A 20,764-nucleotide genomic window follows, 5' to 3' on the forward strand; every position below is an offset into this window, starting at 1 on the left:
CCTTCAGCCGGTTCAACCCGCCGGTTCCGGGCCCGGTTCCGGTTCATGAACCGGCGGGCCCGAACCGGCGGTTAACCGGCGGGCCGGGCCGGATTGTGCATGCCTACTCCCACATGTTAACGTTATACCTTTTCATTCTTGTCACTGACTGTCAAAATATGAATAGTAACGAATAATCCTATCAAAATGCTTCGCTACATTTTACTAGTTCTTATAAGGGTAAATGAGAGGAGAAGATTCAATCTATAAATATTGCATAACTATTTTTCTTCAAAGTTGATACGAGCCTAAGATCTCATGGCCAGCTCTGGCTTGACCACGTCCACATTTTTACCGATTGCAGCTCATCTTCTCTCATGGAACGGATCACGATTCTGCTGAAACCTGAGTTCATCTGATTAGATCTGTGCAAACAATATTTCATTCCATGCATCAGGAATACCAGGTAGGCACCAGTGCAAGCAATCCTGCACTCCAGGTGTGGCTTTAATGCTGTACCGGGATATATGGCCCTCGTCTCTCAACTCAGACAAAGCAGTAATGTCTAGAAGCGTGACATTTGTTCCCCTCACCGCATGTGCAGCAACAGAATCACTAGAATCTTCTTTTAAAACTTCTTTGCCACTGGAAAGAGGTGTTGTGTTGTCACATGTACCTCCGGTGTTCCATTCCCCGTTGAAAAAGTGCCTGGGTGATAGAGTGCGTAGAAATGCTTTTAAACCTGGAAACAATGGGAGCTGTGCATCAACCCATTTCACAATACTGTGGATGGTCAAGTTTTTGGCACCCCCAATATCTAAAGTCTTCCTATTAGTGTTAGGGACGCCATTAACGTACATGACCCATCTATTTGCATTAATTTTTCCCCTGTTCCAGTGGTGGCCTGTATTCAGAACAAGTACATCAAATTTGTGAAGATAGCGCTGCAAAAATGCAGGGGGTCGATCCAAATGCATGGCAAAATTGACCGGGTTCGACCCTGCAATAGGTTCCAAATCACAAAGACTGGCTGACCAATAGTAAATGATGGTTGTGTTAGTGATAGGGAACCGATAAGCCCATCCATCTGGTCTTATAGCATGACGAGCCTTAACAAGACCATACTCATGCCCCACATCTTGCACATCAGCTCTTTCTTTCCCACCTGTTACCATGCACATAAGAGATTGAAATTGTTGCCGACCCAGTGAATCCCCTATGAAAGCCAAAGTTTTATCCTGCATTCTGCAAGCAAGAGAAGTGCTAGAACTTACGCAATGCTATGGCATTAAAACATGAAAAGAAATAATTAGATTTTGTGCAGAATGACATCTGCAGACATTTGCTGAAAAACCATCATATCAATGCTGTATTTAGAGACAAATGTAAAGCACCCAACATTTCTAGCTAAGCAGATGACACGAACATAGCTGCAGTTCTGACATGTGCAAATTCAAATTTTTTCAGAATTTCTCATGCCTCACGAATCTTGCGACTGACTAATGAGTAGGAGACGAAAGAGCCCAAGAGAAGCAAATTCTAACAAGCAGACTCCAGTACTTTCAGCAAACAAACAACTGAGTTTTTTCAGGAGCTCATAATTACCTCTGCAGGAACTTACGTGGTGCAAAATCTTGCATTTTGCAATCTTGGGGTTGCCAACGAAGCTTTTCATATTCAAAATCCATGCGCTGTGTCAGGCGACAAGCCCACATAGATGACAACCACTGCTTACATCCAAATCCAGAATACAATGGACGATTATCATCAATGACCCATTTACCTTTGGCATAATTGCAACCTAAATATAGAAGATGGGGTTAGCAAACACAAAAATGGTTCTTATGTCGTGACATGAGATACTCATCCAGCATATGAAATCTGAAGTTAGATTATTAGTACAGCAAGCACAATGGATCAGTTGAATGTAGAACCCAGGGTCAGTTCAAGAAATGGAATTAAGTGAAACTGTTTCAGTTTCAGTTTCAGTTTCGGACTTCGGTGTACTGCAGCCCCTTTCTTTGATTATATCAAAATAGACAAGTTTGAGGAGATATTATTTCATGGATTTTACCTTTATTTCCAATAGTAGTTGACAAGTTTTCTGTTTGCTCTCCTTTGACAAATGAATCCATAGAAGGAGAGTTCTCTGGCACAATCTTTGATTCTTTGGATTTGTTTTTTCCTCCTGACAATTCTTCAGATTCTGTTCCTTCAGGAACACTAGGATGACTCTCTGCAGATAAAGGTATTAAGAGCTAAAGTTTAATGATCACAATGCAGAAAAAGAAAATCCTGAGGAAACTCATGCTATTTGATGTTACCGTTGTTTTTATTAACAGAAGATAAAGTTCCATTTTCCTCTGTTCTGACAGATGACTCAGAAGCTGATGGGTTTTTCACAACAGTCTCTACTTGTAAGGATTTATCTTTTCCTTTGGATGATTCATCTGACCCCCAACTTTTAATAACACTGCTAGGATTTTCTGCGCACAAAGAATATATATAGGAAACTTAAGCCCAGAAAGACAGCATTATTGAATGGCAAGAACTAAAATATTTTATAGTATATTAGAGTCCTCAAAATCTTAACAAAACCGTTTAAACATTCAGCAAACACAATGTAAACAGAAACAAGTGCTTGTATGACAAATGTGTGAATAAGAGCCTCCATATTTACAGATACCAACAAAAAAGTGCATGAGCAGGAAGAATCCATGTTGATTTCATATTCTATATAACAATGAGAGGAAAAAGATTACAATGATGAGAAAGAAGCACACATGACCCCATGAACTAGCTACTTATGCTGGATGCTACAAATAGAGAACATAACAGCAAAGATGTTGAAAGAATTAATACCACTACAATCTCCTTTCTAGTAGTCCATGTTAATAATGCTCATTACTGTAATAACTAAACCAGATGAAAGAGAAAGACTATACCAGACCTTCCTCATTGGTACTTTTACTATTATCAATACTTTCTCCCTCGCCTTTTAGTTCTATCCCACCAGACGGAGCTAATGATTCAACTTGTTCCGTCCTTGTTTGTGCTGAAATGTTGTTACCCTTGAAAATTTCTCCTGGAGCTGCTTCATCTATAACAGTCAAGAGAAATTCAGAAAATAGTCAAAAATATAAGTTCAGAATAATATTCAAAAGTATTCATCACTACTACAATTGTTTTGAGATCTTTTTGATTTCTGAAATTTATAATGAATAAAAATAGAAATAAGGATCACCATAACCATTCAAAAGAACAAAGTGAAGCATAAACTCACAGTATAATGCCTACAAACAAACTTCCAACTCTAGCAGTGTCTACAAGGAGCACAAGACTAGTGGTGGAATGCAATTATGCAAGTTCTATTGAAATATTTCATTTGCATTAAAAATTGCAATTCACTTCAGTTTTTCCTCCTAAAATCTTTGAGGTATTAACTTCTTTACTTTGTTGTCAAACCCAGGCTACATGAGTAAGGATCAAGTAATCCAGCATACTGAAGTAGAAAGAAACGGGAAAAGGTCCATATTGAGATAATATGAAGTGAACGGATGAGATCAGTTACCTACTAGTCTTTTTCCAGATTCGATTTCAGAGACCACATAATTATTCATAAATTAACATGCACACTGATGAATTGATATACTTGAATGAACTATGAACAAGCAAAACTAAAAAGTCAATAATTGGCAAGTTGACATTCACGTATATTTCCATACTCTATACTGACTCAAACTACAGAAGAAAACCTAAAAGTTGTTGTATGTCTTGCTAGACGCATACCCAAATCCAGTGGCAGAATGCGACTGGGAGATGGAATGAAAGCCTCGAGAAATGATGTCTTTGTCCATGCCAATACAAGCACAGTCGTGCAGACTAAACCGATGAGGATGAGGGAGACCTGTGAGATCTTGAGTCCTTGAAGGCCTCCTTTCATCCTTAACAGCAGCTCTAAGAAAACAGATTCACCCAATCATCAAATCACATCTACCCGAATAATAGTATCTGTAAACCAAAAAATCATCACAGGAAGTGTTAAGTCCCAACAGCAACTATTCTGAGCTTCAAGGTTCCAAAATATTTAAATCCAACGAAATCAAAACAGGCATTGCCAAAAATGAAATGCACTTCTAGTGGGAAAATTAATTTTCAGCAACAATTGTATGTAGCAAACAGATGAAGTCATGACTAATAAATGATGGGGGAAAAGGTCATGCTGGTGTGGCCTGCTACAACTGAACCGATTAATGCCAAATTTTAGTCAAGGAACCGCGTGCTTATTGGTATGACAGGGTTCACTTTACTCAATTGTAACTCAATTCGAGTTCACCGGCCTTTTTATCTCCGAGATTAACAATCAAACTCGTATTAATTGACTAATTGCTAACCTAACAACAGTTGATCTCGAGTGCTTGAAATCATAAGATGCCACAATGACTACTATCAGCTCAATCCAATTTCACATCACAACCAAAACTGTAAATAAGTTACACAGTTTATCAAGCAGTAGAAAATATCTGAACAGTGGAGAGAAATATGCATCGGAGATACGAACAATACACTAACACAGAGGAGAACAGAGTTGGAACAATAAGAAATAGAAACTGAAGGGCACCGATTAGCAATGTTTACCGGGAATCAAAAGCCGTGGATCTCGTAGCAGTCATACAAGATGCACACGAACTTAGTTATTGCGCGTCTGGTTCAGGTGAAGAAATGTGCATCGCCGCTAGAGATTGAACGGCAAGTGCAGCTGGTGGAGAGACGGCGGAGGATGGAGGGGGAGATCACAGATTTGTGCGAATGCGATGCTAGGGGATTTAATCAATTAGTTTATAATTATTGATTTAGAGCTGAGACGACTGGGAAGATCAGATTATTAACTTAATTTAATTGAGAATTTAATTACTACAAATCCTCATTAATGATGGTGCAGAAATGAATTAGTTATATGCATCACTATAATTCCATTTTCGCTATTGTTAATGATGAGTCGCGCATACTCACAAAAATACTAAATTTAATTACGATTTCTCTTTCTTCCCATAATCACATCTTGGATTTTGGAGTATTTGGTTAATACAACAACATTATAAAGATGATGCAGTTGGATATCATTTTCAAACCTAAAAGAGTCTGACATATTTGAAATTAGGTTAAACTAGGAATGGATAAATCTTTCCCAACTTGATAGAATTAGGAAACAAAACGAGAAATATATGGTTTGAAAAATTTGTGTTAAATAAGTCAATTTTATGAAACATGCATTTCAATGTCCGAGTCATGTCACATTCTCTATGATTTAATAGAATAATAATAGTAGGGATTTTTTTTGCCATTCTTATACAGACTATTAATTGATCTTACGCTCTTTTTTCTCCACGTTTTATCACTTTATAGACTGCATATCCTTTTAATTCTTTCTGATTTTGCAATTGTGAATTTGTTTAGTAAATAATTAATATTAAAAACTGTGACTTTCATTTATATATAAACTAATACAGTACGTAGTTTAAATAAAAAAAATTACATAATCCAAAATAAAAATGCATAAGCAATAAGAAATTAATCATTTATCGACGATATTGAATGCGTCTAAGTGTGTCAACTAAATCTACTTGGAGTTTGCTATGAACATTGCAATCACACATCAACATATAATGCTATTGGTATATTCGGTTGTTTTTTCCTGCCAAAATATATTTCGAGTATAGTTTCCAAGGATCCCCTGTTGTGCACAGCAGGCAGGTGAAGCAATTCCGGCCACTAGGGGGTAGGAGGGGGCGGTTGTTGAAAACGTGAAGGAAATAGAGAAGCCTCAAGCTTTTCATTTCCTAAGCCTTTTGGCTTTTCACTCCCAAGGTAACCTCCAAAATGTTTATGAGGTGCCTTATTGCCGAGACTATTCATGTAGGTACTCCTATCCTATAAATAGGTGGAGTTTTGGGAGATGATAAACACGAACAACAAACATTCTCTCTTTTCTCTCAAGGTCTCTACATCATAGTGTGCATCTTAGGAGCATTGTCTAGCTCGATTCTTGGAACTCCATCAAGTTCGTCGGTGCCTAGCGGGTTTGAGGTGCTTCTACACGCTAGGAGGAAGTCGTTTTATCTTTGGGGGCAATACGCCATTCCGTGAGCACTAGCCGAGGCGTAATTTGTCTTGCGGAAAGAGGGCTTTCCTCGACTCGACTTATAAATTTGGTTTGCTTTATTTCCATTGTAATTTTCATTCCTCTTTTTGTTGCAAGTTTCCTTTCGATTGTAATAGTTAGAGTACCGCTTGTACACGGCTTGGGAATCTCTTCCCATTATTTCTAACAGTCGCAAGACAAATTAGTGTACTCTTCTAAGACAGGATTATACCAATTGAAGTTGGAGGAAACATGAGCACCAAAGCTGGAATGAAGAAACGAACAGTACCAATGTTCATGAGCTACGAAATGGTTAATTCCTTGAGATCTATTCTCTTGAGAATTGTGTTTATCGTTTGTCAGTTGACAAGCAAGACCAATTTTGACTTGGTAGTAATAATTGGGATGCTTGTGGTGTTGAATATACCAATGCACATATGGTTCGATATAATTGTGTACTTATTGTTGGAGACAATATTGTGCAAATTATTTGAACGTGCTGTTATAAACTACAAAGATCACGAGGTGGTCGCAATGGTCTCCGACGTGAACCATGGTAACACTCCAAATGAATGGTTTGTTGATACGGGTGCCACATGTCATGTGTGCTCCGAGAGAAGCGTTTTTTCTACTTACAAATCTGTTGGAGGTAGAAAAGTACGTATGGGAAACCAAGCCTCTTCCGATGTGGTTGGTGTGGGTAATGTGTTCCTAAAATTAGGATCCGGAAAGGTTCTTACCCTCAAGGATGTGCTGCATGTCCCAGACATCCGAAATAATTTGGTGTCAGGCTCACTTCTAATAAATCATGGATTTTCACTAGAGTTTGAGTGTGAAAAGGTTATATTGACCAAGTATGAAAAGTTCATAGGTGAAGGTCACCTAGTGAATGGGCTTTTTGAGCTGAATGTTACGGTCATTCACCGTGAAAAAGGATTAAGAAATAAGGAAGATGACACATCCTCTTATTTGCTTGAGTGCTCTGATTTATGGCATAAAAGATTGGGACATGTAAATCTAAATGCTATAAAAAGATTAGTAAATCTTAATTTACTAAAAGTAGATAAGTTTAACTCACAAGAAAGATGTGAAGTGTGTGTTGAAGCCAAAATGGCTAAACTGCCGTTCCATTCGGTAGAGCGAAGCACAAAACCTCTTGAATTGATCCATACAGACGTATGTGATTTGAAATTTGTACAAACAAGAGGTGGTAAAAAGTATTTCATCACGTTTATAGATGATTGCACAAGGTATTGTTACCTTTACTTATTAAGAAGTAAAGATGAGGCAATTGAAGCGTTTAAAGACTTCAAAAATGAAGCCGAAAATCAACTTAATTGTCGAATTAAGTGTGTTCGAAGTGATAGGGGTGGTGAGTATGTAGCCCCGTTTGCTGAATTATGTCATGCAAGTGGTATAATTCACCAAACAACGGCTCCATATTCTCCACAGTCAAATGGAGTTGCTGAACGAAAAAATCGAACACTTAAAGAGATGATGAATGCTCTGTTGATTAATTCTGGTTTATCCCAGAACATGTGGGGGGAGGCTGTGTTAACAGCGAATCATATCCTGAATAAAATTCCACTAAAAAATAGGGATGTGACTCCTTATGAGTTGTGGAAAGGGAAGAAACCTTCATATTCATACCTCAAAGTGTGGGGGTGTTTAGCGAAGGTAGAAGTGCCACCTCCGAAACAAGTTGCAATAGGCCCTAAAACAGTCGATTGCATCTTTATTGGCCATGCACTTAATAGTAGTGCCTATCGTTTCCTAGTCCATAGGTCAGCTGTGCCTGGCGTGGCTGAAGGAACAACGATTGAGTCAAGGAATGCTATATTCTTTGAGAATGTATACCCTTGCAAGAGGCAAGAGGATCGTTCTAGTGAAAGAATGATGGATGAATCCACTAGTTCTAATCCTTCAAAAAGGACGAGGTCAATTCCTGAGGATGTTGAACCAAGACGTGGTAAAAGAGTTAAAGTTGCTAAAACATTTGGTCCCGACTTCATAACTTTTATGTTGGATGACGAACCAAAGTCATTGGCGAAAGCTCTGTCTGGCCCAGACGCAGCATGGTGGCAAGAAGCTATCAATAGTGAAATTGAATCCATCATGAGAAATAACACTTGGGTGTTAGTAGACTTGCCTGAATGCTGTAAGGCTTTAGGGTGCAAGTGGATTCTGAAAAGGAAATATAAGCCCGATGGTACTATAGATAAGTACAAAGCTCTCCTAGTTGTCCAAGGCTTTAAGCAGAAAGAAGGGCATGACTTTTTTGATACATATTCACCTGTTACGAGAATCACTTCCATTCGGGTGCTTCTAGCGATTGCTGCTTTGCACAATCTTGAGATTCACCAAATGGATGTGAAAACTGCGTTTCTGAATGGTGATTTGGAAGAAGAAATATATATGGAACAACCCGAAGGGTTTGTTGTGCCTGGGCAAGAGCGTAAAGTATGCAAACTGGTAAAGTCATTATATGGGTTGAAGCAAGCACCATTACAATGGCATTTAAAATTTGACAACGTGATGTTGGCAAATGGATTCACTATCAATGAGTGCGATAAGTGTGTTTACATTAAGAACACAGATAACGGTTTTGTTATTGTGTGTCTTTATGTAGATGATATGTTGATTACGGGCAGCAATAGTGCCATTATCAACGAAACTAAAAATATGTTGAAGAGAAATTTCGACATGAAAGATATGGGTTTAGCTGATGTGATTCTCGGAATCAAAATTAAAAGGAATCATGAGGGAATTGCTCTGACACAATCTCATTATATTGAGAAAGTGCTAAAGAAATTTCACTCGTTCGATTGTGAGCCAGCTAAGACTCCATTGGAACCCAACGTGCATTTGAGTAAGCACACGGGTGAGCCTATAGCTCAAGAAGAATATGCAAAGATCATAGGGAGTTTGATGTTTATCACAAACTGCACCCGACCAGATCTTGCGTGTACGGTGAATAAGCTGAGCCGATTTACGAGCAACCCAAGCAAGGAACATTGGAAAGCTCTGCGTAGGGTTTTGAGATACTTGAAGTATACTATTAACTTTGAGCTGCAGTACACAAGATATCCCCAAGTACTTGAAGGGTACTGTGATGCAAATTGGATCTCTGATTCAAAAGACTCGTTCTCGACGAGTGGTTATGTGTTTACTGTGGGGGGTGGTGCTGTTTCGTGGAAGTCGACGAAACAAACGTGTATAGCTCGTTCCACCATGGAATCTGAGTTTATCGCATTGGATAAAACAGGGGAAGAAGCCGAGTGGCTCAGAAATTTCCTAGAATGTATTCCATGTTGGAAGAAGCCAGTGCCGACAGTAGTGATATACTGTGATAGCCAAGCAGCTATAGGGAGAGCACATAGTGGCTTATACAACGGTAAGTCTCGACATATTCGTCGGCGACATAATACCGTCAGACAATTGATCACAAGTGGTGTTATCACAGTTGACTATGTAAGGTCAGTTGATAACTTAGCGGATCCGTTAACAAAAGGTTTAAACCGTGATCAAATGCATAAATTGCTAAAAGGAATGGGACTGAAAACCACATCTTAAAAGATGATTATAGTGGTAACCCAACCATACGATTGGAGATCCCATGGGCTTGGTTCAATGGGAAAACGAAGCTATATGAATCTAGTTGTAACACTCGGAAGATTTTTAATCTTCGCCCATTCTTTAGAAAGCATTGAGTGTTGTAACCTGCATGTGGTAAGAGGCTAAGTTTTGACTTTTAATGATTCTTAGAAACCTCGAGGAGGTGGGTATTGCAGGATACCTGGAAAAGAATCACCTATGTAAGTGAAGAAGTGTGGGCCGCTTCAACATGTGAATCACTTATGAATCCAAAGTGGTGTTCCATGGCCAGTAAAGGACACAAACGTGAGAACTGATGAGTTTGTAAATAATATTGTGTCAATATTATTGTCTCGGTATACACCAAGGAGGAATGGTTCAAGGCATCACGTCCACCAGGCCGCCGGTATGCCCGATAGTGTTGACTATGGAAAGTTAAAAGCCCCAAGCTACTATTCCAAATGCAATATTGTTTCTCGAGAATTGAGCATAGAGTCTGCATGCATGCTTTTGTGTCTAGTGTTGGTTTGAGCTTGCAGTGCTCTAACCAATGTGGGGGATTGTTGAAAACGTGAAGGAAATAGAGAAGCCTCAAGCTTTTCATTTCCAAAGCCTTTTGGCTTTTCACTCCCAAGGTAACCTCCAAAATGTTTATGAGGTGCCTTATTGCCGAGACTCTTCATGTAGGTACTCCTATCCTATAAATAGGTGGAGTTTTGGGAGATGATAAACACGAACAACAAACATTCTCTCTTTTCTCTCAAGGTCTATACATCATAGTGTGCATCTTAGGAGCATTGTCTAGCTCGATTCTTGGAACTCCATCAAGTTCGTCGGTGCCTAGCGGGTTTGAGGTGCTTCTACACGCTAGGAGGAAGTCGTTTTATCTTTGGGGGCAATACGCCATTCCGTGAGCACTAGCCGGGGTGTAATTTGTCTTGCGGAAAGAGGGCTTTCCTCGACTCGACTTATAAATTTGGTTTGCTTTATTTCCATTGTAATTTTCATTCCTCTTTTTGTTGCAAGTTTCCTTTCGATTGTAATAGTTAGAGTACCGCTTGTACACGGCTTGGGAATCTCTTCCCATTATTTCTAACAGTCGAAGAGGTGGTAAAAACGACTGTTAGAAATAATGGGAAGAGATTCCCAAGCCGTGTACAAGCGGTACTCTAACTATTACAATCGAAAGGAAACTTGCAACAAAAAGAGGAATGAAAATTACAATGGAAATAAAGCAAACCAAATTTATAAGTCGAGTCGAGGAAAGCCCTCTTTCCGCAAGACAAATTACGCCCCGGCTAGTGCTCACGGAATGGCGTATTGCCCCCAAAGATAAAACGACTTCCTCCTAGCGTGTAGAGGCACCTCAAACCCGCTAGGCACCGACGAACTTGATGGAGTTCCAAGAATCGAGCTAGACAATGCTCCTAAGATGCACACTATGATGTAGAGACCTTGAGAGAAAAGAGAGAATGTTTGTTGTTCGTGTTTATCATCTCCCAAAACTCCACCTATTTATAGGATAGGAGTACCTACATGAAGAGTCTCGGCAATAAGGCACCTCATAAACATTTTGGAGGTTACCTTGGGAGTGAAAAGCCAAAAGGCTTAGGAAATGAAAAGCTTGAGGCTTCTCTATTTCCTTCACGTTTTCAACAATCCCCCAAAAAGCTTGAGGTTTGCTTTATTTCCATTGTAATTTTCATTCCTCTTTTTGTTGCAAGTTTCCTTTCGACTGTTAGAAATAATGGGAAGAGATTCCCAAGCCGTGTACAAGCGGTACTCTAACTATTACAATCGAAAGGAAACTTGCAACAAAAAAGAGGAATGAAAATTACAATGGAAATAAAGCAAACCAAATTTATAAGTCGAGTCGAGGAAAGCCCTCTTTCCGCAAGACAAATTACGCCCCGGCTAGTGCTCACGGAATGGCGTATTGCCCCCAAAGATAAAACGACTTCCTCCTAGCGTGTAGAAGCACCTCAAACCCGCTAGGCACCGACGAACTTGATGGAGTTCCAAGAATCGAGCTAGACAATGCTCCTAAGATGCACACTATGATGTAGAGACCTTGAGAGAAAAGAGAGAATGTTTGTTGTTCGTGTTTATCATCTCCCAAAACTCCACCTATTTATAGGATAGGAGTACCTACATGAAGAGTCTCGGCAATAAGGCACCTCATAAACATTTTGGAGGTTACCTTGGGAGTGAAAAGCCAAAAGGCTTAGGAAATGAAAAGCTTGAGGTTTCTCTATTTCCTTCACGTTTTCAACAGCAGTCGCCCCTTACACGCGACTAACTTGCCTTTATTGGACGTAAAATTACCATGTCCGCCCCCTCCGTTTGCATCTGGCGTCGCCCCTAACAATGAAGAAAATAGTCACGTCCACACTAAATCAAGCTAATACTATATATTCCGCTACCTCCATTTTCAGATCCTGAATCTGCCACTGTTCAAGCATGACTTGGAGGCTAAGCAAGTATTTTTTGTTTTTATTTATTTCCTAGTTAGTAGAATTAATAGATGGGGCTATGCCTTAAAACGCAACCTTCACATAATGAAATGCAGGCATTTTCCTTTCATTTTATCTTTTTTTCTGTTCTTTTAAATTATTGTGTTTATTTAGCACAGCCCCTGCTGTGCACGGCAGTGAATCCTCGCCCTCCTCGCTATACCATGGAACTACAACGTGCTTGCGAGCACATAGTGGTGCTCCTCCCCTCCACCTCCATTGAATAAAGTGGTGGAATATACTACTCACTAAATGAAAGTTTTAGCGGAATTTTCCAACAAAATATTTTTCTAGTATAACGCACTTGATATACCAAACAAGATTCGAACGACTGTGACATATTGCTTACAACTTAAATAAAAAATGATCATAGTATAGCCCCAATTGAACCTTGGTCTTATTTTATTTACTTTTAAGAGATTATAATGACATTATGTTGAAAATTACCTTTACAAATGATATTTTGACCCAATCGTTAGCCCAAGATAAATATGTTTTGGGCCATTGCTCTCTTGTAAATTTTGGAGCCCAAAAAAGAAGAAAAACAAAATAAAGTAGATCTCATACCTAGATGATGATATGAAAATTTTTAAAAATATAGTATTAAGTGAATAAAGAAAAAATATGTTTTTATATATTAATGTGAGAGAATTTATTTTGAGACAAACTAAAAAAGAAAATAACATCCACCTTAATGGAGGGAGTACTTTTACTGGGAGAAATTATAACTCTGAAAAAGTTCTAGACCAAATAAGACATTTAATCGAATAATTCGTCTATCTTAAAATAAACAAATTATTAGCGAAGAGTCCGGGCTTTACTATTTCTAACCTGCCTTATTAGAATAAGACAGAGAAAACTTACATAAATATAATGACTTTGGCATTCATATAAGTATATACTATTTGAGTAACATGCATGGGGATTGTGTGCATGATATACGAGGATGTTGATTTGGACCGCAGACTCAAAATAGGTTGACATGGGTGAATGGAGATTGGTGGAGCCTCATCCAATCAACTATATTTAGGATTCAATAACAGCATATTACTTATTATAGTGAAATTGAAACTCCAACCAAGCAAACATATGCTTCAAGGTTTAATGGGAATTCCCACTCTTTCCCTGCAATACTATTCGTCTCACACATTCAGATGAAGACTGAATTTTAGATTAATGTTCTCAAAATGCGAGAAACATAAACAAAGAGCGATGATGAGTTTAAGGAGTTGATTGATTGGTACGATGAAGGGTGAAGTCCTATGTTTTTATTGCTGTCCGACGCGTGGGGACGGGGGACCTCTTCTTCCATGGCTACTTGATCACAAGAGTTATATATTTGTAGTATTCTAAGTAGTGAAGATTGTGTGTTTATGAGGTGATGTGGGTGGGGGGACTAGGGATGGACATGTTCACGTGGAAGAAACGTGCCTCATTAGAATGGAGATCCACTCATCCAAGTTAAAATCTATAAATATTCATATAATAATATCAAGGGCATCTCCACTATCTGGTGACCTTACGTACAACTAATGACGAATCCAGAAAATAAAATTCTGGGGTCGAAATTTTTTCTCTTGATGTATAAAGTTAAGATGGACATGCTTTTTTGTAAGGTTAACTTCACATCTTCTTCATCACACAATTTATTGGTCAACGGCTTTCTACGGTCCATTTCATTCCAGCACCAACCACCAACTTCCATCGCTAATATTATTGAATAAGATATAAAGGTTTCAATGAAAATGAATGTGGAATTGAAAATGAAGGACAAATTTGTCTGATTGAACATTAAAAAAAGCTATTATATGTCAACCAAATTAGAAATTTATGAATTTTATAAATATGTAAAATAGTTGAACAAAATTTTATAAATATATGTGTAAAATAATTGCACCGCCTGTGTCCCTAAAACAAAATAGAGAAATCTAAATTAGGAGATTTATAAGCTCAGATTTGTTGTTGAAACATTTTAGTATATCAATAAAAAAATACTTCAATTGTCCACCACTGAAAGTCTCATATTATTATTTTGGAATGTCCATACTCCGTATCACATTTTACTTTTATTATTTTTTGTAAATGGCCCTCACATTCATGGACAGAGGGAATAATCAATAGAAAAAGAAGCGTCGGGATGAAGACAGAGAGCTATCATGGGTCGGAGGTGAAGCTGACATTAGTTATCATACTGATTAATGGAATTTTACGACGATATCCATGATGGCGACATACCGTACCAAAAATGTCATACCGTATATCAGACACACCGAAAATATCGGTGTGAGAAAATAACATATTGTTATTGTACTGAATTATGATATATTGGATTATCAGTATGAAGCATTTCCAATACCAATACCAATACCGTACAAGATTTTCAGTATACCGTATCAAATTTCCAATAATCCGTACTATACGATATAGCGAATTTTGATGCACCATGTCGGAATACCATTTGATTTAGCTATATATGTATATAGATGTTAATTGGATTAGCGCAACGACTTTCAGGTCAATCCTTTAGATCACCGAAATACAATTATTTTGGAACCTGAACCTCTCCAAGAAGTAGAACTAGTACTATATATCTCAAAAAACCAGACTTTCTTTTAACAGTTTCATACACTACTCTTTCTCTACAACCACACTAAAAAACTGTAATCAAATATCAACATCCCAATATACTACATCAAGAGTCCAGAAATGAAGGTATACACACTGTGTCAACATAGATGCACAAATTTCCTTAACATAGGATTTTAACAGATTATAGTTTGTACAGTTTTTCAGTTGGATGAAAAGCAAAATCCATATTGGCAAGGATAACACCATCAAGCCGGAGCCACAATTACAATCTCCTACGTCCTTGCTTTCCATCGGCACGTTTGGAAACAAATTAGAAGATTCAGACACCATCGAAACCTCAGCGGATGACGTATTCGAGAAGGAGCTGAGGGCACTACTGAACGAGCATGCTTCGAATTCCTCTGGGGAATCGGAACGTTTTGATCTGCCAATAGAGAAAATGCTCGAGAGTTTTCCCATTCATAAAGAAGTTGACGATGAAGAAGAAGAAGAAGAAGAAGGCGATGAGTTGGTAGCAGAGAAGGAAGCCGGCCTTGTTGAAAGAGCATATAGTAATAGCACAGGAAAAGACAGGAAAGGAAAGGGAAGCATATACAGAAAGTCGATATCGTTTCTTCTTAGGAAGGCTTTTGTTTGTGGGGGTGGATTTGCGCCACCTCCTATCTTGAGAGATCCATTTCTTGATGCTAATTTGGATAGATCGAGAATGGAGAAGGTTCGTTTTGTAATTGCTGCATGGTTTATTCAACACCTTAACTGTGTTGGGGGATTGATTTTGAGCTTTATTTGTAACAGATCTTGAAGACTGTGATACGGAAGAAGAAGCATCCTCAAACACAGAAATACTTGGATAAAAATCGGATCACAAACGAGGAGGAAAAGGGAGACACAAGTAGTCCAAATAATTGGGTAAAGACACACTCAGAATGTAAGTCTCTCTCTTTTTTTTAATTAATTAATTTATTAAATTCATCATGTTAAATGAATGAAATCCACATACATGATACTACTAGTTCTTGAATGAGATTAGAGGCTCATTACATTTTTTCTTAGGTTAATTGTCTCAAATACAAAAAATTTATTCTTCTTTTCAAATTTACATGGAATTCATCTCAATGTAAATCAACTTTACTTATTTTGGATTTTCTTGCAAACCCAAAGTCCAAACAACATTCTTGATTTTCAATATGGTGACATCTAGTTTGGATTGGGGATTTGTGAAAAATACTGTTCATGTATTTAGGGGAAAATTTTATACAAACCAAAAATAAAATTCAAATTCGTGTATTTTGCTACAGGTCTTAAATCCGTGTTCACAAACAAAAAACAGTCAATATGCTTTTCCTTTTTCCCTTTTTCTTTCTTCTGATTACAAGTTGTTTTTGTAACACCTAACATTTCTAATTTAGAAGTTGTTTTTGTAACTGGCATTCCAAGTTGTTTTTGTAACTATGAAAGCCTTTCTAATTTAGAATCGCAGCTGTTTTTTAGTTAGTAAATGAATCAAACTTCAATAATAGTTTTTGTTGTTATTTAATACGGAGTACTAATTATATGTATTCTGGTTCCAGATATTTTTCTAGATCTATGAGAGCTATATCAGCAGCAAATTCAAGGTAATCCATTCATGCTTCAAAACTAGTCTTCAGGATTCTGTTTCTAATCTTGTTATTACTCAATCCATCTCACCTTAATAAATCACTTTAATTGGTGTTTTATTGTAAGGAAATAGAGCAAGAAGAGGAACGAAGATGGAAAGCAAGGATAATCTTAAAATGCAATGAAATGTGACAAAAAAAGGGCAAGGATGAAGGAAGTGCATCCAAGATGCCTAGTCAGGAACTTAAGTGCCCAGTAAAAATTCAAATATATTTAATTAGAATCATATTTTTACATTGGAATGCTGAAAAGTGCATGTCCCTTGGCAAGTAATGTACATTACAAAATTACTCCACAAATGACTAAACAAGAATATAGAGTTGACCAATACATGGTCTAGAAAACTTGACTTGTGAAGTAGGAGTATATTTAGTCTTGCAATGTAGATGTGTGTTTGTGTGCAAAATCGATTAATATTGACAAGAGAAAAAGAGCTTTACATTTGTGTCCAACACATAGAAGCAAAAGTATGACCATGCAACATAAATAATTCTACCAACTAACTTGGTTTCAAACACAAAGTTGCACCTCCTCTATACGCCTTATAGCCTCCCTCATCTCCATCCTCTTCTCATGATCATCTTCCGCACAGGCAGCCCCGATACACAACATCCTCTCCATCTCGGGCAGCACGTCTCCCCCTTTGGCAATCTCCGGATCGATGAGGTCCGCCACTTTCCCGTTCGAAACAGCCTCCTTTGCCCAGTGCACCAAGTCAGTCCCACTGTTCTGGTTGTTGAGGTACTGAGATGGGAACTTCCCCGTCATGACCTCGAGGACCACCACACCGAGGCAGTAGACGTCGCTCTTGGGGGAGAGGAGGCCGGCCTCGGGGCACTTGTAGGCCTGCAGCGACTGCGAGTTGCTGCTTAAGGGATGGAGGGAGTAGTCGGTTAGTAGGGGCTCGTGGTTGGCGGAGAGGAGGATGTTGCTCGACTTTAGGTTGCCGTGGGGCACCTCCTGCCCCGACAACTCCGTGTGGAGGAACCCTAACCCTCGAGCCACCCCTTTTATGATTTCGAGACGCGTGGCCCAGTCTAGCTCCGCGTGGGCAATGCCTCGATCGCCTGGCAAATGAAACAAAAATAACTATCACAATATCCTACATCGTTGTAGAGAGAAATTTTAAATCACTATACAAGTCTCATGAGCCACTGGATTTTTATCAGTTACTAGTAATTAATTAATTAAGTTTATGGTTTGTGTATTCATATCACTAACGGGGAGTTCGGTTTGCAAAATTGTATCCGAGATTAAATTTGTAGTGTGTTTGGTTCATGAGATTAAATCTCAAAACTCAATCTTGGATAATCATGGGATAATTAGTCATAGCTAACACCTATGACTAAAATAATCTCACAACTCAATCCTAGATTATATATTGATATTATTTTATCTTGGAAACTGAACACCACCTATCTAGATTGTATCTTGATACTATTTTATCTAGAAAATCAAACATCACTTAAGGATAATGAAATAGTACCATGTAGCACAAACATGAGGCTGCCCTTGGGCACAAACTCGGTGACCAAAAGCTTCTCCTCTTTCCGGTAAAGATACGCCAACGGAGGCAGAATATTCCGGTGGCGTATCCTCCCGAGCCTCCTTATCTCGACATCAAACGCATCCTTATTCAACTTATTCATCCCTTTCATCCTCTTCACCACAACTGACACCCCATGATTCGCCATCGTCGCCTTGTACGCCGACCCCAGCCCGCTGTTCCCGAGCACCTCCGCCGCGGCTTTCATCAAATCCGGCAGCCCAAACACCCCCTTCTCCTCGTTTATCATCACAAGGTCACCCGATTTCACCGAATTCGACCGCAACCTATCGTAATTGTTGTTGTTGCCGCTGAAGTTGTAGTTTCCGGCCCTCCTCGCCGAGCCCATACGCCGGTTCACGCTCGGCGCATGCACCTCAACCGCGTGCTCGCGGCGATCGTCCACTCTCTGATCGCTTCCGATCACGCTGAACATGTCGCCTTTTTCCTTCTTCTTAAACATAATCGTCACCAGCAGCACCGCCACCACGATCGCCAGCACCACCCACTTCGTGGTGGCGTGTGACGCCATGATCGCCTCCGCTATAGGAGGCGACGTGGCGCCTGGTGCCCCGCACGCCTTGTTGATGGCGGCGCCGCAGGCGCCAGGGTTCCCCTCAAACGCTGATGCGGGAAACCGTGCTAGCGTGTGAGGGATCTCCCCTTGCAAATCGTTGTGAGACAGATCCAACTTTTGCAAGGACTTCTGCTCGAAGGCGGGGATGGGGCCGGTGAACTGGTTCCGCTGCAGCAGCATCTCACTGAGATTATCGAGCTGCTGCAGCGAATCCGGGATCTTCCCGGTGAAGTTGTTGGAAGCGAGCTCCAACTTTTTCAACGACCCCATGCTGGTGAAGAAGTCGTTTGGTATCTCGCCGGAAAAATTATTCACAGATAGGAACAGAGACTTCAACGAGGTGAGCCGGTTGAACTCCGGCATTTTGCCGGAGAAGCTGTTGTTTTCCAAGCTGAGGACTCTTAGGGTTTCAAGCTTCTCCAACGGCGCCACGTCAAATTCAGCTCTATCTTTATTTGAAAGGCCGAGGTTGATGAGGAGGAGGGAAGAGACGGTAGAGAAGGCGGCGTTGGTGCACTCGACACCGAGCCATGGGCGCCTTTTGTTGCAGGGGTCGGTGGCGGGGATCCAGGTGGGGTCGAGGGGGGAGGAGTCCTTTAACGAGGATTTGAATTGGATGAGGTGAGCATCCTCGCCGGGGAGAGAGAGGGTGGTGGTGTGATAAGAGAGGAGGAAAAGGGAGATGATGAGAGGACGAACAGCGGCGGCGGCCGTTGTCGTCGTCATTGCACCTCCCTGCAGATGATGCGCCTCCTGTGCAGGCGAGGAGGTATGTGTAGCTTGATTTCCTCATTTTGGGGTGGGAATGATGTGTCATGATTCAACGGTTTACTAAAATTGAAGGTGAATAATGGTGTAACGGAAAATAATAGTGCAAAGTTGATCAAGAGTTTTGTTATTGAAAGAGAGGTTGAGCTTCCGCTGACATTGTCAATGTACATGAATGTTTTTCGGTCCTTAAAATGAGATTTTGTTTATGGCATAATAAATCGGTGCGGAAGTATATAATCAGTGTTGCACTATTATCGTTATTTTATTCATATAAATTAAGTTTGTGTTATTATCATGTAGTGTCAACTCATTATATCTCATGTCGCTAAGGGCATCCGCAGTGGGGCGGAATTCCCAAAAACACCTCCTGCCACGTCATAAGGACTTCTCACTGCACTGCCACATCATACGAAATTCTCACTGCACAATGGCGGAATTCCCCGCGGAATTCCTAACGGAATTCCCGAAATAAAAAAAAAATCACAAATTCACAAATTAAACAATTTCCGGAAGTAAACAATTTATGTAATTAAAATTTCGACACAAATAGGGAAAAATTCCATTAAAAAAAAGAGAAGTACATTTCACCAAATTAAAAAAAAATACATTTCAATAATTAAAAACTATATCAACGACGACCCCTACGCTGCCACACTTCTTCAATAATATCGTTCTGGAGTCGAACGTGGGCTTGTTTTTGTCGCATGTCGGCAAATGCACGGGCTCGATCGACTTCGTCATGGGGTATCCCCATGCGTACATTGCTAGTGGCCACGCCATGGCTTGGACCCGCATCATCATCATCATCATTGGCCTTATCGATCAGTGTTGGACCTTCATCTTCAACGATCATGTTGTGCATGATAATACATGCGTACATGATGTCGTCGATGCTGTCAACGTACCACAGCCGTGATGGACCCTTAACTGCCGCCCATCGAGCCTGGAGCACACCAAATGTCCGCTCCACATCCTTGCGCGCTGCCTCTAGACGTTGCGCAAAGTATATCTTCTTTTCATCTGATGGGCACCTGATCGTCTTCACAAAGACGGGCCACATCGGGCATATCACATCCGCCAAATAATAGCTCATGTTGTGTTGGTTGCCGTTGGCAACGAAGTTGACGGCCTGACCGAAGCTCATGCACTGGTCGTTGAAAAGGGGCGACGACTGGAGGACGTTGATGTCGTTGTTCGCCCCGGCTACTCCAAAATAGGCATGTCAAATCCACAACCGGTAGTCAACTACCGCTTCAAGGATCATCGTGGGATTCTTGACCTTGAAACCGGTAGTGTACATCCCTTTCCAGGTAGCGGGACAGTTCTTCCATTCCCAGTGCATACAATCTATGCTGCCCAGCATCACCAGGAAGCCATGCTGAGACCCGTGTATA

General features: G+C 39.9%; 3 protein-coding genes and 1 non-coding gene across 6 annotated transcripts; 1 reads left to right on the forward strand and 3 right to left on the reverse strand.

Annotated features, from left to right (window-relative positions):
- Nucleotides 1–129: 129 nt before the first annotated feature.
- LOC121787722 (protein trichome birefringence-like 14) lies at nucleotides 130–4,894 on the reverse strand. 2 transcript variants are annotated; one of them, XM_042186542.1, is made up of 7 exons: nucleotides 4,618–4,894; nucleotides 3,769–3,936; nucleotides 2,930–3,079; nucleotides 2,304–2,465; nucleotides 2,054–2,215; nucleotides 1,585–1,780; nucleotides 130–1,224 (listed from the first exon to the last, which is right to left on the reverse strand). In XM_042186542.1, exons 2-7 carry the CDS (start codon nucleotides 3,920–3,922, stop codon nucleotides 399–401), a joined length of 1,650 nt encoding a protein of 549 aa, XP_042042476.1. In that variant the 5' UTR covers nucleotides 3,923–3,936; nucleotides 4,618–4,894; the 3' UTR covers nucleotides 130–398. The 2 variants fall into 2 exon arrangements, with proteins under 2 accessions (XP_042042476.1, XP_042042475.1); XM_042186541.1 differs by having other exon boundaries at nucleotides 3,769–3,990.
- A 5,694-nt stretch (nucleotides 4,895–10,588) lies between these two features.
- On the reverse strand, nucleotides 10,589–11,050 carry LOC121788149. Its single transcript, XR_006047601.1, has one exon. It is a non-coding gene; the product is annotated as a small nucleolar RNA snR86 (small nucleolar RNA).
- Nucleotides 11,051–14,784: 3,734 nt separating this feature from the next.
- On the forward strand, nucleotides 14,785–16,638 carry LOC121786265 (protein NEGATIVE GRAVITROPIC RESPONSE OF ROOTS-like). 2 transcript variants are annotated; one of them, XM_042184864.1, is made up of 5 exons: nucleotides 14,785–14,940; nucleotides 15,014–15,532; nucleotides 15,613–15,745; nucleotides 16,389–16,433; nucleotides 16,550–16,638. In XM_042184864.1, the coding sequence occupies exons 1-4, from the start codon at nucleotides 14,935–14,937 to the stop codon at nucleotides 16,406–16,408; spliced, it is 678 nt and encodes a 225-aa protein (XP_042040798.1). In that variant the 5' UTR covers nucleotides 14,785–14,934; the 3' UTR covers nucleotides 16,409–16,433; nucleotides 16,550–16,638. The 2 variants fall into 2 exon arrangements, with proteins under 2 accessions (XP_042040798.1, XP_042040797.1); XM_042184863.1 differs by having other exon boundaries at nucleotides 16,543–16,629.
- Nucleotides 16,639–16,979: 341 nt separating this feature from the next.
- On the reverse strand, nucleotides 16,980–19,334 carry LOC121786264 (pollen receptor-like kinase 3). Its single transcript, XM_042184862.1, has 2 exons — nucleotides 17,963–19,334; nucleotides 16,980–17,543 (listed from the first exon to the last, which is right to left on the reverse strand). The coding sequence occupies exons 1-2, from the start codon at nucleotides 19,323–19,325 to the stop codon at nucleotides 16,987–16,989; spliced, it is 1,920 nt and encodes a 639-aa protein (XP_042040796.1). The 5' UTR covers nucleotides 19,326–19,334; the 3' UTR covers nucleotides 16,980–16,986.
- Nucleotides 19,335–20,764: the final 1,430 nt, after the last annotated feature.

This window comes from Salvia splendens, chromosome 22 (assembly GCF_004379255.2).
Source record: "Salvia splendens isolate huo1 chromosome 22, SspV2, whole genome shotgun sequence".
NCBI classification, from domain to species: domain Eukaryota; kingdom Viridiplantae; phylum Streptophyta; class Magnoliopsida; order Lamiales; family Lamiaceae; genus Salvia; species Salvia splendens.

Bases quoted from the DNA above. Each gene is read 5' to 3' on its own strand.
- LOC121787722 (XM_042186542.1), bottom strand. From the start codon at position 3,922: ATGAAAGGAGGCCTTCAAGGACTCAAGATCTCACAGGTCTCCCTCATC. The intron at 3,080-3,768 runs GTATGCGTCTAG...TGACTGTTATAG, and splicing joins CATTCTGCCACTGGATTTGG to ATGAAGCAGCTCCAGGAGAA. The intron at 2,216-2,303 runs GTAACATCAAAT...CTTTATCTGCAG, and splicing joins TTCTGTTAATAAAAACAACG to AGAGTCATCCTAGTGTTCCT.
- LOC121786265 (XM_042184864.1), top strand. The intron at 15,533-15,612 runs GTTCGTTTTGTA...TATTTGTAACAG, and splicing joins ATAGATCGAGAATGGAGAAG to ATCTTGAAGACTGTGATACG. The intron at 15,746-16,388 runs GTAAGTCTCTCT...TTCTGGTTCCAG, and splicing joins GGTAAAGACACACTCAGAAT to ATATTTTTCTAGATCTATGA.
- LOC121786264 (XM_042184862.1), bottom strand. From the start codon at position 19,325: ATGACGACGACAACGGCCGCCGCCGCTGTTCGTCCTCTCATCATCTCC. The intron at 17,544-17,962 runs GTACTATTTCAT...TTCATTTGCCAG, and splicing joins CCTCATGTTTGTGCTACATG to GCGATCGAGGCATTGCCCAC.